Genomic DNA, 17,670 nt, shown 5'->3' on the forward strand with positions numbered 1-17,670 from the left:
TGAGTTTGCTTCTTTTTCCCCTCTTTAAACCAGATTCCTCTTTATCCTCCTGGGTCCCACTGGAAAGGCAAAATCCTACAATGAAATTGGCAGAGCCATCGCCACCCTCATGGTAGATGATGTAAGTGCATTTTCAATGTCTTCGTAGATGCCTCCTCTCCATGGGCGGAGCCAAGGGGGGCAGCTGCCCCCTCATCAAGTAAATCAATAAAAATACTTACCGTATTTTTGCACCATAACACTCACTTTTTTCCTCCTAGAAAGTAAGGGGAAATGTCTGTGCGCCTTATGGAGGGAATGCCTACAGATGGCGGGGGGATCTGCTGCAGTCGTTAGCAGAGGATCCATGGTTCCCCTTCCTTCCCTCCTCCATGGCTGGCTTTGAAACAGCAAAGCGGGAGAAGAGCCGGGAGAAGAGCCGCTGAGTGGGGAGGAGAGAGGGACAGAGAACCTGCTTCTTTAAAGGAGCAAAGCGGGAGAGGAGAGGAGCCGCTTACACGAGTGTAGGCGGCTCTTGTCCGGTTGGCTCCTTTAAAGCAAGCAGGCTCTCTGTCCCTCTCTTCTCCCCACTCAGCTCGCTAAATAGCAGCAAAGTTTTTCAGCTCACTAAGCCAGGGATGAGCGGGGAGGAGGGAGAAAAGCAGAGCCTGCTTGCTTTAAAGGAGCAAAGCGGAAGAGGAGAGGAGCCTTCTCCCCTTATACCCCTCTTCTGCATTATTAGCAGCATCCTTCTCCACCCACCCCACGCATGCTCCTTGTCCCTCGAGTGCTTTTCCTTCCCTCCCCACTTAAAACGTGGTTACAAAGCACGGATCCACATGGATCCTCAGGATTTTTGCACTGGGTCACCCCAAATTCACCATCAGATCACATAGCATGTCCATGGCTACATCTTGCACCAAAAAAATCACGCACCCACTGTTGCCTGGGGCCGCAGTGGTGCAAAAACGTGGTTACAAAGCATGGATCCACATGGATTTTTGCATTGAGCTACTCCAAACTCACTGTCAGATCACATGTCTGTGGCCACAGCATGAACCACAAAAATCATACATCCACTGTTTCATTTAGAATATTTTTTTTCTTGTTTTCCTCCTCTAAAAACTACGTGCGTGTTATGGTCTGGTGCGTGTTATAAAGCGAAAAATACGATAACTAACTGAGGTTCTGCCCCCCTAGAAAAAAACATTAAGCCTGCCCCTGTAACAAAATCCTGGCTACACCCATGCTGCTCTGATATTTTATTGAGGATGTCATGCAATAGCATAACCCAGGGTCAGCATTACAAAAGGCATATTCTGTACCTTGTACAGAAAGGTGGTAAACACGTAGCCAACTCTGCAATGGAACTGAACCAAAGGGTTCAACTAAGGCAGTGAAGGATTTCTGATTGCATGACACCTCCCTCCTCCAGTGCCCTTCCCAGATCTGCTCCAGAAGGTTGGGGGGGAACCCTAGCACAGATCTGGAGAGCACACAGGTAGAGGGGGGGGGAGAGTTCCATTACGCAAGTGGAGACTGGTTAACACATAAGAAATGAGGCTCAGTGTTATGTACTGAAGTTCTCACCCTGGGCCAGCAGGGGGATACTGTAGATAGTTTTTACTCAGGTCCACATATGCAAATAAGGGATCGAAAGTGACGTTCAGTGATTGGATAGTTACAGAAAGTTGTTACAGTTACGTGGTACTGGAGCTCTATATAAGCAGGCTGGCTGAACCCTTCAGTTCAGTTCTGTTCCGGCCTCTGAATAAACAAGAGCTGTTTGAAGAATCGCTGTGTTGTCTGATATGTTCACCCACAACTTAACACTCTCCATTGTATTCCACTGCATTTTCTCGGGTAGTGACTTGTCCAGATAATTCCTGTTTTCACTTTTACTTCCAGCTGTTCAGTGATGTCGCCTACAAAGCTAGAGACAGAGATGACCTGATAGCTGGAATAGATGAGTTTCTGGACGAGGTCATCGTTCTGCCGCCTGGAGAGTGGGACCCAAACATTAGAATAGAGCCACCCAAGAAAGTGCCCTCTGCCGAGAAGAGGTAAAGGGAGGACTCTTTTCAGCAGAAGTCCTGATGAAAGAACCTCAGAGGAACAAAGGCTTGCAGGCTGGGCTAAGCGGCGTTGCGCTTCAGGCACCAGGTTTCCTAACACTTTGCTATTTCTCTCTTCCACCAGAAAATCTGTGTTTTCCCTGAGTGAGGCTGGACAAATGAATGGCACGGCCGGAGGAGCCGGAGGCGGAGGGGGCGGAGGGGGCGGTGGTGGGGGAGGCAGCGAAGATGACGAGATGCCAGCAGTGCACGAGATTGGGGAGGAGCTTATCTGGACTGGAAGGTAAGCAAAACATTCTGGACTCCGTGAGCAGAAAGAGAATCTGTTTAGGGACTGAGGGAAAGCACTAAACACAATCCTAAAGCTGGAGATATTTTCACCCGTGGTACAGAGCTCCTGAGATCATGGACCAAACTAGATAATGTGGCAGCAAATATATGTATTTAAACCCAGACCTACTGCAAATGTGTAGAACAGGGTGTTTTCCCCCCCAAAAATAATAATAATAGTCCTTTCTGCAATCTGCCATCTAAGCTGGGCTCTCAACTCTTAGTCCCTAGCCAGGTTCACCTCCATCATCACAGCCTAACCAGAGTAGGAGCCTTCAGGAGCCCTCCAACCCCCTGCTTTCTATATGATTGAGCTTCAGCTGGAGGCCCAGCTCCACCCGTGTCTGGACAGGGATAGCCTAACTTCTGTTGTCTGTGCTCTGGTAGCCTCAAGGTTAGATTATTGCAATGCGTTCTACATGAGGCTGCTTCTAAAGATGGTTCAGAAACTTCATCTAGGTTGCTGACTGGGACAAGACGGTTTGAATATATTACACCAGTCCTGGCCTGACAGCACTGGCTGCCAAATACATTTTGGGCCCAATTCAAAGTGCTGGCTTTGACTTATAAAACCTCAAACAGCTCAAGACCACAACACCTCACGGACCACCTCTCTCCATAAGGGCTACTGGTTTGTTTTTGTTTTTTAAGTATTTTGTGTTCTCATTTTGTACTTTTATGTTGTGAACCACTCTGTGATGATGACGATGGTAGCTAGCTAGATAGATAGATGATAGATATAGATAGATAGATGATAGATAGATGATTGATAGATGATTGATAGATAGATATAGATAGATGAGATAGATGAGATGATAGATAGGTAGATAGATAGATAGATAGATAGATAGATAGATAGATAGATGATAGATAGATAGATAGATAGATAGATAGATAGATAGATAGATAGATGATAGATAGATAGATAGATAGATGATAGATAGATAGATAGATAGATAGATAGATAGATAGATAGAGGTTTAAATGTATGAACTCACTGCCATCCAGTAGCGGCTGGTGGGGTGGTGGTGCGGCAAGGGTTGTGTGACGGTGTGGAGCTATTTGGTACCAAGAGGGGGAAAGGCAAGAGAATAGGAAGCTCAACCCAAGCGCAGTGGCGGGAGCTTCAGGTTGGTTGCCTCGCCTGTGCCTCTCTGGTACAAGCAGCGAATCACAGCATTGGGAAGCCAGGTCATCATTCGTGCCCCACCAACCACTCCTGTAGCTATTATGTCTAGTCAGGCCTTGTGTTGCTCCAGAAAACACCTTATGTTTCAATGCTGCACAACCTACACTCAAAAATTCTAACAGCCATGTGAAGCTAGCCTCTTGTTCTTTTGCATCCCCTGGGATTTGTGGAGGTGGGAGAAGCATGGAGAATGAGCACAGCAGGACTCCCAGGGTCTGGGGCAGGGATAGTGACAGAGGGCATTCCAGCAGGGTGAATGTTATGTTAGTTTTCCTGATTATAATGCTAGCTTTTCCATTTTCTAATATTCCTTTCACACTGCAGTACCTGTTGTGTTTTGGACCTGTAGCTTTTGGACTGATGTACTGACAAGTTGCACTAAATTCCCCCCTGAGAACTGTATGGCAGGATACCACCCCAAATTTCATCACTTTACTCCCTCAATTTTCAGAGTTAATGGAGTTATAAACAGCTTTGTTTTTGTTTTGTTTTTTCTGGAAGCAATTAACATGAAAGAGAGCACTAAACTTCCACAGTATTCTGCTAGATTTCTGGAAATGGCTTTTACGTCATGTGAAAGCTCAAATATAATGCGGAAATTAACCGCTGGAGAAACAGAATGAACTGTTGTGTGAAGGCAGCCACGGTGTTGTGCTGGCTAGTGTCTTCCCCCTATGGCCAGCAGTAGTAGAATACACAGGGCAACACCGAAAATCTAGCCAGAGTTATTTGATTTGCAGAATATGTTCTCGTCACAGAAGTTGACTTTTGTGGAAACATATGCTTAAAAAAAAAATTATTGTTTATTTATTTATTCAGTTGTTGTTATTATTAGTAGTAGTAGTAATAGTAGTAGTAGTAGTAGTAGTAGTATTTGCATCTGTAGCCCACTTTTCCTCCAAGGAGCTCAAGGTGGCGTATATTGTTTTCCCCTTCCTTATCAAATCCCCACAACACCCCTGTGAGGTAGGTTAGGCTGAGAGGGCGTGACTGACCCAGTGAGCTTCATGGCTGAGGGGGGATTCCAACCCTTCTCTCCCTCAGTGGCTCTTGTGTGCTTTCCTCTGGGGCAGAGTGTGCCCAGCCTCTCCTGTTCCCTTTCCAGGTTCTGTGGTGGCCTATTTTTGGATATCAAGAGGAAGCTGCCCTGGTTTCCCAGTGACTTCTATGAGGGCTTTCACATCCAGTCCATCTCTGCCATCCTTTTCATCTACCTTGGCTGCATCACAAATGCCATCACATTTGGCGGGCTGCTGGGGGATGCGACAGAAAACTACCAGGCAAGTCTGGGCCAAAACGGAGGCTTCAGGAACAGGCAGTGCTCCCTAGGAATGGGCAGATAAGCCGATTCATGGTCCAGGCTAGTTATGAATGTGTTTGTTCTTAGAAACCATTCCATCCTGTACGAAAATACATAAACAAATGCTTAAATTCATATTTGTGGGACCAAAGCTGTCCATATTTAGGTGGGTGTGCATCTGAGTGCACCTGGGCTCATCTCCCATCTCCAAATGTGGGCATGTAGAACAAAGCATTGCAGGTGAGTGAAGAACCATCAGCACAGACATGACTCTGCACGCTGCCCGTGGTCCCAGAGCCCCACCCTGTTATCCGCAGGTACCTGGAACCCAGGCACTCTTGAACATGTGGCAATGATTGTTGTGGTGTTGTTTTGCACCCAAACAGTGTCATTTTTGACAGCACTTAAAATGGCACCTATTGACATTTAGCTGTTTTCCTCCCACCAGGGAGTCATGGAGAGCTTTCTTGGCACAGCAATGGCAGGGGCCGTCTTCTGCTTCTTTGCTGGGCAGCCCCTCATTATCCTGAGCAGCACAGGACCCATCCTGATCTTTGAAAAACTTCTCTACGATTTCAGCAAGTAAGTGAAATCATTCCTAACAGGATTGATTTACAGAACTAAGCTTGCTTCGTTCTATTGCATTTGGCTAACCCTACTCTGGAGTTTAGGATTGTTCGATTCTGTTCTGCTGCTAATTTATGTTTTAACTGTTTTAACTGTTTTAAGTGCTGTCTTTTGATTTGTGTTGGAAATGACTGCAGTGAAAAGGGCTCTGCAAAATGTATGAATAAACAAAGGTCGCATCCAACATGACAGATGCAGAGTTTCACTCCCTGGGCACTCTCGAAATCTGCTCCTGATGTTCATCCAACTCCCTCAGGGTGTTTGTGGGATAACCAGTCTCATATATCCAACATGCTTCAGTCTAATTAATGCACGAAGGGTTTGATACCATAGAGTAAGCCTTTCTTCTCCCCCAGTCCACCTAAGAAGCTCAGCATGTGAAGAGGTCTGAGCTGTTGCACAGTTTTCACAAGCCTCTCTTGACTTCCTGTATAGATAGTTTAGGTACTTTTACCACTTTGTAAATAAGTTTTCCTGTGCATCTCTTCTGACTGATGTATGGAAAAGCACATAAACCTGACCATTGGAGAGTTTGTAAGTAAACAATTTTTAACTTCCCAACTGTGTACTGGGCAGAGAGGGAAAGAAATAAACCTTTTAAGAAAACATTTTGAAAGAAACTTTTTAAGGGGACATTTTGGAACTCACTTGGAGGGGCACATGTTTTAAAGGTCTAACAGCCTATATTTCCACATTTTGCTTTGCTGCAGATTTTGTGATTTTATTAAATCTCTGCTGGGGTTGCCTCACCAAAGAGTACTGCCCCAGACTTGGGTCTTGTCATGCAGGAATTCTCCTTTCTATATGTTTCTTTGCATCAGCAGTTGAGGGGGCTGCAGAGAGGAAGGAAGGCTCCATTGTACCAGTGGGAGCCTCCTGGGCTAGTGGACGAGCAGCCTCGCAGGACCCTAAATAAATAAAATACTAGATGAATTATGGCGACATCATTCACGTGTTCTTCTTGCGTTTCCTTATAAGGATCAAATGTCTTATGAGTATTACTTAAAACAACCCATGACTTCATTTCATTTCCAATTTCAGAGGCAATGGCATTGACTACATGGAGTTTCGCCTCTGGATTGGCTTGCACTCTGCTCTCCAGTGCCTTATCCTGGTGGCTACAGATGCCAGCTTCATTATAAAATACATCACACGGTTCACTGAGGAAGGGTTCTCCACTCTCATTAGCTTCATCTTCATCTACGACGCCATCAAGAAGATGATTGGGGCCTTCAAGTATTACCCCATCAATGCAGGCTTCAAGCCAGACTACGTGACAATGTATAAGTGCGAGTGCATTGCTCCAGACCCAGGTGAGTACAAGTCTTGCATCCTCCTGATGCAATCCTGGTGTGCGTTCCTTGCTGCCATCCATTGTTTGAACCACAGTTCTGTGTTGATACCCTGTGCCTGAAGGAAATGAGTCCTGCAAAAGGTTTCTGATGTATCCTTGCAAAGACTGGTTTGAGATAGCAGAGGCATCTCTGGCTGCCCCTCTTCATTGGGGCTTGTTCTGCATGATGTTGTAATGTGCTCAGGCCAGTGACCAGGAGCATTGTGCATAGAGGTGGCATCAGGGTGCACCGTGTGGGAGGCATCATATGTTGAGGCAAGCGGGTGAAAACTGGCATGCAAGAAGTCTCCATGTGTTCAAGTTAAATTGGTGGCTGGTGTACTAAATAATTTCACCAGCATTTTAACAAAATTCTATTTAAGAGCCAATGACCCCCGGGGTCTGTCAGTCATAGTCAAGGCCAGCCCAAGTCATTTTGCTGCCTGTGGCAGAGGCCATGCAGAGAAGCTGAGTGGACTGGCAACTGAATCTTACTTCAACATTATCAATGTTCCTTCCATGTGAGATTTTAAAGCTGATGGATCACAAAGAGGATTGCATGCATACTGAAAGATCAAGGCACATGCATGGTATATGGTGTTGTATACAGAATTCAAATTCCTGGGGTTTTTCCAGCTTTCTGGATTTTTGTAATGTAAGCTCGGAGTCCTTATGGCTGTGAAGTTGAGCTTGAAAATGTGTGAAGTTCCAGAAAGGGAAAGAGCAGTGACATCGAGCAGAGTAGTTGCCCCTCAGTAAAAATACATCCCAGCAAAAGATATTACAAAAAACAGGAAAATATCAGCAAATTTGCCTAATTCATCTGAGATGCATAAGTTGTTGTTTCTTTGGTGCTGAATTTGAGATACCTTCACACAGAGTTGAGCCTGGATTTATTTGCACATTCAGTTAGCAAGCTCTCTCTGAGATACTCCCAAGGAGAAGAGCTCTTATTTTTTTATATAAGCAGATTGAAACAAAACAAAAATTGAGTTCATGTTATTGTAACCCATCTCTGATTTATGTGGTAGATGAATTCATGCGCTTCTTTAACACTGATTACTTTTATTTTAAACTGACAAACTTAACTAACGACCAAAGAACTCCACTTCTACAAATGATGAATAAAAGATGAAAACCCAGTTACTTTCATTTTGTAATACTCAGTGAGAGTTACAGAAGAAAAAATCCCCTTAGGTCCCACCCTGTGTCCACCCCAAACCATTCCTCTTAAAAGAACACCACCAGTCTCTCATTGGTTGGTCTTGGGGTTCTACTAAAATTTAAAAATTTGATGTGGCACCCATGATCTAGATATATCTCCACTTATAATATTGACATTTGAAAAGTTTTCCTGAACGTCTATAAAGTGTTTGATACTACAACTGCAAGAAGAGAGCATCTTAGTTGCAGGACCAGGCGTCGGGCTCCCCATACCCCAACCCATGCAAATAAGAGACCAATAAGACTGGCTTTAGGTCAAAACAGGCCACCACCTTATTGAATACAGATGAAAGAGGTTTGGCTTGGGCACAGGGCAATCTAAATACTTCTGGCCCACCTGCTGGAAGTGATGTGTGGTCAATCCAGGCGGGGGTTCCTAAGATTTACACCAAATAGGGTGACCCCCGCAGGGACTGCCGTCTGGGGCTAGGACCCTGTCCTTGATAGGTGGCAGGGGCTTATGCCCCCGCCACCTATCAGGAAGGGCATTGCAGGTTCCAGTTCCCTCGTTGGGGCCGCAGTGAAGCCTCCACTGTCCTGCAATGCCACCACACCAAGAGGGGTGAGCGGACTTACAAGACAATTTAATATCTCATCAGGGAAAAAGAAACCAAATTCTTTTTTTCCAGAGCCATGATGTACTCTTCTCTGACAGTGGCTGTATTGTAGAAGGCTATTTATTTATTTATTTATTTATTTAGTCAATTTGTTAACAGACCATCAGCATGAACTCCCAGGATGCAGTTTTAAAAAACAGCATGGAAATTCTTCAGCATTTTAATGTGATTTTCTCCTAATAAACACACTTTTGTCTGCACTTTTGACTAACAAACACATTTTTTGCAAACAGCTTCTCCTGATAAAATGCACTTTTGTAATTCTCACTAATATATTCATTTTTATACACATATCCCTCTATTATGTGCATTTTTGTAAACACTGTCTGGTTGGAGAACTGTCTTGCAAAATTCATGTAAGTGCGAATTTTGATGGACAGCTATGTTTCGGTTCTTATGTTGTTTTGGAAAGTGCAAATTTGATAGATTCAGCTGAATTGAGTTTCTCCCTCATCCCCACTCCTGGGGGGCACCTGCCCATTTGAGCTGCACCAAAACTTGCCATTTCTCAAGTATATATTTGCTCAAAAAGTGCAAAACCTACCTTAATTATATTGAAGGGCAACAGAGTTCTCTGCATAATAATAAATCAGCAGAAAACGTTAACTCTCAGAAGAAGTGGTATTTGGAACAAAATAAATGGAAATTTTGCAGTTTAAAAAAAAAAACTTTTGAAGTTATTGCATTCTCATATGTTCTCTAGCTCCAGCTTGGACTTCTCGGTTACTTGTCTCCATCCTGAGCTGGAGGAAAAGGCATTCATTTGGGGGGGGGGTGTCAGGTCACACTCTCCTCTCTACATTATTTTCATGCAATGAATTTGCAGTTAGTTACTCCTATTCTGTTGGGGTCACTCTTCTGCTGCTGGTTTATCTCCTTACCTTCACCCCCACTGAAGGACACATGGCCTCCGCATTCCCTAGCCTGATAGTGTTCATTGCTGTTCTAAATTCTCTATAGAATGTGTTCAAATATTATGGACACTTAACTGAGGCATCACAGGCCATGGGCAACACAGCTACCCCCACCATCTGTGTTAGGTTTTTGAACTTTAGATACGAACTTCACTTTGTTGTTGGAACTGTTTGTGGTGGCTCTTGGGTGGCTGTGAAATCTATCGATATTACCCCAGGGTTCAGTAAAACTGCAATCCAATACACACTTACTTGGGAGGAAGGAAGGAAGGCCTGTTGAATTCAGTGTGACTTGATTCTGACTGAGTAACCGTACCTATGATTGCTCTCTAAATCAGGAAGACTGGGAGCTACTGGCAGATCTCTTGGTGATCTGCCCTAGATGAGAAAAGGATTTCTGACTGTCAGTTGTCTATAGCAATTATTTAAAAGCTTTCCCACTTTAGATTGCTTGTGGGGGAAACCAGGCATGGATTTTTGTACTGAAGGACTTGTGAGCTTGGTTCTGCTACTCATCAAAAATCCTTGGGCTGAGCATGTTCTCGGAGGAAGCCTATCCCTTAGCACTTAGCATAATTCTGCTCTGCTGAGATTATCATCTTAAAGCGACTCACCTGGATTCTTAAGGGTGAAGGGGGACCTCCAGGTAACTGGGTTGCAGGGTGCTTAGGGCTTTACAGGTCAATGGTTGCACCTTAAATTGAACCCAGGAACAAGTGGTCAACCAGTGTTAACTGCTGTAGGGTAGGTGTACTGTGAGCTTGACTTTGTCCTACTAGTACTCTAGCGACTGCTTTTTGCAGCTATCAAAGTTTCCCAACTGTCACCCTTTCAGGGTAGCCCCACACAGAGAGCAATGCAGTCTGGATGTCACCAACACAGGAGCTTAGATCCATTACTCTGAGCAGGACCTGTGGCTGGTGAATCAACGACAGCTGATCAAAGCTGCTCCTGGCAGTCAACATCTCCTGAGCCTTATGCTCAAGGTTCATTCTGGCCACTAGAGGTATTACTGATCCTAAGCCCCATACGCTGAAGCAACCTCAACTACCTTACTTCCTCTGTGTATCACTAAGCCAGCCTTCCTTACCCTGGTACCCTCCAGATGATATGGATTACAACTCCCCTTAGCAGGGATGTCAACATGAATAAATTAGGGGGGGGGGACAAGGAAGCCCCATCCTGCGTAATCAATCACATAAAGTGGTGCACACATACCATTTGAATGGCAATGTCTATCAACTGGGGGAGGGGGAGCTCAAATATTTTATGGCAGCAAAGGGACCTCAGCCCCTAGGAGTTGATTCCTGTGCCCCTTAGCTCCAACCAGCACAGCCAGTGGATGCTGAGGCTGATGCAGTTCAAAGCATCTGGAGGGCACCGGGTTGGGGAAGGTTGCAATAACAGTGCACAAAGCACTTTATTATTCATTCTTATTGCAATTTCCCCTTACTGCAACCAACTGAAAGCTTGTCTGAGGTTCCCTAGTCAGCTTCATGACTAAGAGTTGGACCTGCTTCTCCCACAAACAAACCCAAAGCTACACTGGCCAGTCTCCTTTCCATGCCTGACTGAAGGTGAAGGTAAAATTCCCATTTTACTGCCAAGGTCTCCAGTAAGTTCAGTGTTTTTTTAGAAGAGGGGCTTCTGATGTGTGCAGAGACTGCTCTGACCTGAGCCCAGGGACTTCCCCAAACACTTCCATTGGGGGAAGCAGGCCTTGATGGGTGTTCCTCAGTGTGCGCACTGTTGCTTTTTCCATTGAGGTGAGTTGGGCCGTCCACATCCATGAGATGTTTGTGTGTGCACCAGAGCAGAGCTAAGCTTTTTTCTGAGCCAAAGCAACCTGGTGCAGACTGCATTACCAGGTACCAAATAGAATCATGCAGTTGGAAGGGACTCCAAGGGCCAATTACTCCAACCCCCTGCAATGTAGGAATCACCCCAAAGCATCCATGACAGATGGCCACCCAACCCCTACTTAAAAACCTCCAAGGAAGGGGAGTCCACAGCCTCCGGAGGGAGACCATTCCACTGTCAAACAACTCTTGCTGTCAGAAAGTTTTTCCAAATGTTTAGTTGGAATCTCCTTTCTTGTAACTTGAAGCCATTGGTTTGAGTCCTACCCTCAAGAGCAGGAGAAAACAAGCTTGCTTCCTCCTCCATGTGACAGCCCTTAAGATATTTGAAGATGGCCATCATATCTCCTCTCAGTCGCCTCTTTTCTAGGCTAAACACACCCAGCTCCTTCAAAAGGTCCTCGTAAGGCTTAGTTTCCAGACCCTTGATCATCTTTGTTGCCCTCCTCTGCACAACTTCCAGCTTGTCAACATCCTTCTTAAATTGTAGTGCCCAGAATTGGACACAGGATGATGTTTGCAGATAACTGGGTAATAATGTTATCTGCAAACATAACAACAACAACAATGGGGTGATGTTTGCAGATAACTGGGTAGTAATGTTATTCGTAAACATAACAACAACAGCAGCAACAACAGGGTAGCTGTGGCAATCCCAGATCCATTTCCAGTCATTCAGAAACCATGGATGGGATTCAGTTCTGTGTTAGCTTGTGGGCAAACCAGAAATGGATGTTGAACCATGTTGAGACCAACTTTTTGGTCCCTGACATTGTCATGTCTGCATCGTAGGATAATTTGGTACATTCTCTTTTTAGCATTTTGCATGTTGTTGATGGTCCTTCCACAGATCAGCTTAATTTTGTTATTTTATGTTTTTACATAAGTGGTATCAGAATTAAACATCTCTCTCCTCTTTATACTGAGAGTGCTTGCTATAATCGCCCTCTGGTGCTTTTTTTGTTTTTGTTTTCTCTTTTCATTAGTTATGATTTTTTATTACTGTAACTGATTTGTACCATATTTGTCTCTGCTGCACACATCTATTTGGCTGCTTTCAATCTCAAGTGAGTATCATTTTATAAATATTAAAATTATTTAATATTTGATACTCGTTCCTTTTTTGTTTTTAATTATTACTTTCATCACTAGTTCTGAATATACACAGCTTACATAAAGCCTTCTCATCCAAACCATTTAAATAAGAATTAGAATAATACAGCCAATGCTACAGAATTCTTTTAAGTTGGGTAATGAAACAATCACTTTTTAAGCTACTGGAAATCACAAAATATGTCTGGTCCTGGAAAAAACTGACAGTTGTGGAGAGAAACTTTGTTGTAACCCCATAAAGGAATCTGGAATGAATAACAGTGATTTTCTCTGTTCTCTGCTTGGTCTTATTTTGCTTTTCTTCAGCAGTGGAGTGTTATGACCCAATATTACCAAAAACTCTGATTCTAACCCAGCAATCACTTCTCCTTCATTAACTCCTTTAATGTTGTCCTCCACTGGGAAGATTCATTATCGCTGAGATAATGCAGTACCACATCTTGGCTTAGTTGACCCAGTGATCAAAACCAAACACACATTTCTGCACAAAATTGCTCATGTTGGGGCTCGTTCAGGCTGATAAGAGTTATTTTCAGCCACATGTTTTCCTTTCCCCCACTATTATCATTCTGGAATCCTGAGCAGAGATGAATCCCCAAAGCAAGGAGGCTTTCCAAGAAGAGATCCTGGCTGCTTGAGGTCTGATCTCTATAAGCTCAGTGGGGGTGAGAGAGTCCAATGAAGGAGACGTCGGTGAGTCAACCTGCTGCCTTTATTGGCCACGCAGCTCCTTCAAGCCACCCGTTTACCGGACCAAGCTGAAGCAGATAGACCACACCTGTAAATCTGTAAGGATAGTGCTGACTTGTTCTGGACTTCGCTACTATTTGCAAAAGCACATCTTTTGAGATCCCTTAGTATGAAATTCTGGAGTAGTATTATAAGGATTGTTTTGGTTTCAGTGCTGCTTATTTGGAATTTCTCTTCATATTTTCCCTGAAAGGTGGCCTGCTTTTTCTCTGTTTTCTTCTGGAAAAGGTGGGTGGGAAAGGATCCAGAGAATCCTCTTTCTTGCAGTGAGAATCCAGGATGGCAGATGAAGAACGCTTCCTGAAGAAGCTGCTACCCACTGACCACAAATTTTGGAGGGGGGGGTGTTTTCTATTTGTATTTGCCACAGTGGTGGCCTTCAGTAGGGATTGAGGGATCTGTTAAATTCAGTTTCTCCTGCTTCCAATCTTAACTTCAGTTCCTATTTCTGCATCATTTTACAATAAAAAACTACAGAGGAAAATTATATGCATTTTCATGCACTTTTCTCCTAAACATAGACATTTTTGTACACAATTTTGCCCAATTTTTCTTTTTCTTTGGTTCCTTTCACTAATGTGTACACGCACCTTCTGTTAACATAAGCTTTTTATGCCCTTTTTTTTTGCAAGCTGCATTCCAAAATTTGCATTGTGAACTGTTTCAGTTTGCAAGCTAGTTTGGGGAGTGTGAGCTAGTTGAGTTTGCGTCAGAATGTAAACGAAAACAAATTTCTACTCCATCTCTTGCCTTGGGACAATAATTGCAGAATAGAAAAGGTTTGTACCAAAGAACGCAACCTAGCAAAGTACAAAAGTCATATTTATGTGGTATTTGTTTAATTAAAAAAAAAGTTAGAAGTCTTGATTATGAGCAAGCCATCTGGTCAGTTCTTCCTGCCACTTTCTCCCATCTCATAACAGGTGAGTATCTTGTCTGTTTTGAACTGCAACCTTCTCAAAATGTGATTGTGTGGGTTCTAATGGGCTAGGCTTCAAATAGTTCGCCAACATGCGTGGCACCCCCACACCTCGACTTAGTAGCTTACTGGGAAATCAAGACTGGCCCAAGATTATCCAGTGATCATCTTGGTTGAGTTGGGATTTGAACTAAACAGTCTGGTTCCCTCCAGATGTTTTAGGCTATAATTCCCACCAGCTGCAGCTAGAATGGCACCAGGTAGATGAAGGCTCAGCAATATCACCATCACATTACACTGGCTCTCTGTTGTAAATGGCTCTTTATTTTTGAGATAGTTGCGTTTTTGTAGACAGCCTTGCTTGGCAGCCAGGATGTCTGGAAGCAAATATGGGATCAAATAAGGATCGGTCGCTGCCTCTTCCAAGATGGAGAGTTTTTCGTGCAGTTGTAGATCCTGTCCTCCGGGTTGATCTGAATTGGACCATTGCCTCTCAGCCATGAAGTCTCTTGAGCAGTAGCTATTATATAAGGTCAACTGTTTCAATATGCGCCAAAAGACACCTTGGGTATCTGGGAGGCATCTAATTTGGCTTTTTGAAGTCACCCCTGAAGCCAAATTGGAAGGCCACACATTATGTTAATCAGGGAGAAGTTTCTGCTGGAGTTAGAACCAGGGCATTTGTCCTCCAACTTGCCAGACCTCATTCAGGCAGAAAGGCATTTCCTTGTTAACCCACCATAAAGAATCTGTAATTGCATCCCCAAATTTGGTCAGAGTTTTGTCAATGTTTCAAGCTTCATGCCTCATCATGCAACTGACTGGAGATTCTGGATCCCACCCTGGAATTTGTAACTGAATACGGATTGTGCTTCTGCTTTGCCTATAAAATAGGGATTATTCGAAACAGTTCAAGCCAGTGGAGAGAACAGTGGCTTGTTAAGCAAGATTTCATATCTGGAGTGAGACTTTTTCTTTAATATATATATTTTTAAAATCTTAACTAACTCCTTTTCTGCAGTGAATACAACATTGTTCAATGCTTCAGTTCCACTGGCCCCAAACAACACTAACATTTCTGTGGTAAGTAGCTGGGATTTATTTTCTACTCTGCCTCCCCCCCCCCAACTGCTGCTTGCATATTTGTTTACATGTTTTACCTAACTCCATAGACAGGTAGCCGTGTTGGTCTGCCATAGTCAAAATAAAAAAATTCCTTGCAGTAGCACCTTAAAGACCAACTAAGTTAGTTCTTGGTATGAGCTTTCGTGTGCATGCACACTTCTTCAGATACACGAAAGCTCATACCAAGAACTAACTTAGTTGGTCTTTAAGGTGCTACTGGAAGGAATTTTTTTATTTTGACTATGGCAGACCAACACGGCTACCTATCTGTAACTGGAACCAACCATGGAAGGCACCACATTGAGCCGCATGAAATGGAAGTCCATCATGTGTATCTGAAGAAGTGTGCATGCACACGAAAGCTCATACCAAGAACTAACTTAGTTGGTCTTTAAGGTGCTACTGGAAGGAATTTTTTTATTCTAACTCCATAGAGTAGGCAAAATTAGATAAAGTCAGTGGAATCAGGGCTACTTCCATGAAGATAGAACTCTTTGCTTGCATTTATAAAACTTTATTTTCTGACATCTCAACAATAACCAGGCCAAGTTCAGCGTGTTTCTGTTGACATTCAAGTCTTGCATTGAACTGCGCAAGCACTAAGATCAGAGGAGCAGGCTCTCCGGTGGTCTCTGTGTCAAAGGAGGTGCTCTAGTGTGGGGCGGAGCAGAAGAGCCTTTTCCGTGGTGGCTCTGTGCCCATTGAATGGCCTCCCTCTCATGTTTATATTCTGCGATGGATGCTTTAGCTGAGATTGCAGGGGGTTGGACTAGATGACCCTTGAGGTCCCTTCCAACTTTACGATACTATGATTCTATAATTCTTCTGAATGCCAAGTGAAGACATACCCTTTTTAGTCAGGCTTTCAGAGGCTGATGGTTTGTCATTTGAATGATGATGCTAATTACATTTTAATTAATTTATGAGAACCATGTTAATGTTTTGCTTATTGTCTTTTTTTAAAAAAATCTTATTTATGGCCCCTGCAGCCATTTTTGGTGAAGGGCAGTAAAGAAATCTATTAAGAAGTAAACGAATAAAAGAAGGGAGAATTCAGCCATTTCTTTTTCACTTTCTGACCAGTGTTTTCAAAGGACAAGCAAGACATTGGGAACAGCCCTGACACAGCAAAACAAACATGCATATTCTATATCAGATTAAATGCTCCCTATATCAGGGTGAGGGATGCGAGTGGCGCTGTGTTCTAAACCACTGAGCCTCTTGGGTTTGCCAATCAGAAGGTCAGCAGTTCGAATCCCTGCAACTGGGTGAGCTCCCGTTGTTCTATCCCGGCTCCTGCCAACCTAGTATTTTGAAAGCACATCAAAGTGCAAGTAGATAAATAGGGAAGGGTAAGGTAAATGGTGTTTCTGTGCGCTGCTCTGGTTTTGGTGTTCCATTGTGCCAGAAGCGGCTTAGTCATGCTGGCCACAAGACCCAGAAAAACTGTCTGCAGACAAACGCCGGCTCCCTCGGCCTATAAAGCGAGATAAGCGCCACAACCCCAGAGTCGTCTGCGACTGGGCATAACTGTCAGGGGTCCTTTACCTTTACCTTTTTTATATCAAGGTGAATCTACAAAGCATGTAGATTAGGCTGAGGAAAAAAGATTTGATTAAGTCCCCGCTCCCCAGATGTTTTAGACTACAATGCTCATCAGCCCCAGCTAGGATGGCATAATTAAAATTTCCCATCAAGTACAAACATGTCAGGTAGCCAGAGGCAAGCACAGGAGCGAACTCCCTTGAGCACACCTGCAAAGTTGTTTAAATCATAGAACTGTGCTGTGAATCAACCAACATTTCCAGGTACCTAGTTGAACAGCGATGACTGCTGCCACCTAGTGGGTATTTTGCATTGTTGAGCGGATTCTTCACTCTTTATCTGCCTTCGAACCCTGCAGCTGCTTTTTTCTATGGGATTAGGTAGTGTTATTTCATTGATTACAAATGGCAAAGGAGTGGAGTATGATTGCTCATATAAATCAGAGCAATCCAAAATGTTTTTAGATAGGTCAAAGTTGTTGAAGAGGGTGTGAATGTTAATTGTGATAATCTTCAAAATAACTTTTTTCTTCAATTTTCAAGACTTTATTATGAAGTTAAAATAATCCAGTAAGAAATGTAAAATAAAATAAATAAGAATTAAAACACTGTACAAAGCAAAACAAATGTTTCAAAAGAACTTTGTGCAACCTTGAAAAACTGTATTACCTGTCAATTCTGCTACTACTAATATTTCATTTTCTAGTGTATACTCTACACTTCCCCTGATGCTTTTCAGACAGGACAGTGATTAGGAACATTGTTAATCTTC

The 17,670-nt window shown here is 43.5% G+C and overlaps 1 protein-coding gene across 1 annotated transcript in view; it reads left to right on the top strand.

Moving 5' to 3' along the window:
* SLC4A5 (solute carrier family 4 member 5) overlaps positions 1–17,670 on the top strand; it is an 87,801-nt gene that overhangs the window by 53,159 nt on the left and 16,972 nt on the right. The window contains exons 10-16 of the mRNA XM_083514168.1: positions 34–121; positions 1,888–2,042; positions 2,179–2,337; positions 4,679–4,853; positions 5,322–5,455; positions 6,542–6,813; positions 15,251–15,312. Of these exons, the coding sequence (XP_083370294.1) occupies positions 34–121; positions 1,888–2,042; positions 2,179–2,337; positions 4,679–4,853; positions 5,322–5,455; positions 6,542–6,813; positions 15,251–15,312 (1,045 nt within the window). The remainder of the gene's footprint in view (positions 1–33; positions 122–1,887; positions 2,043–2,178; positions 2,338–4,678; positions 4,854–5,321; positions 5,456–6,541; positions 6,814–15,250; positions 15,313–17,670) is intronic.

The sequence above is a fragment of the Podarcis liolepis genome (genome assembly GCF_965112155.1).
Source record: "Podarcis liolepis genome assembly, chromosome: 7".
NCBI lineage: Eukaryota > Metazoa > Chordata > Lepidosauria > Squamata > Lacertidae > Podarcis > Podarcis liolepis.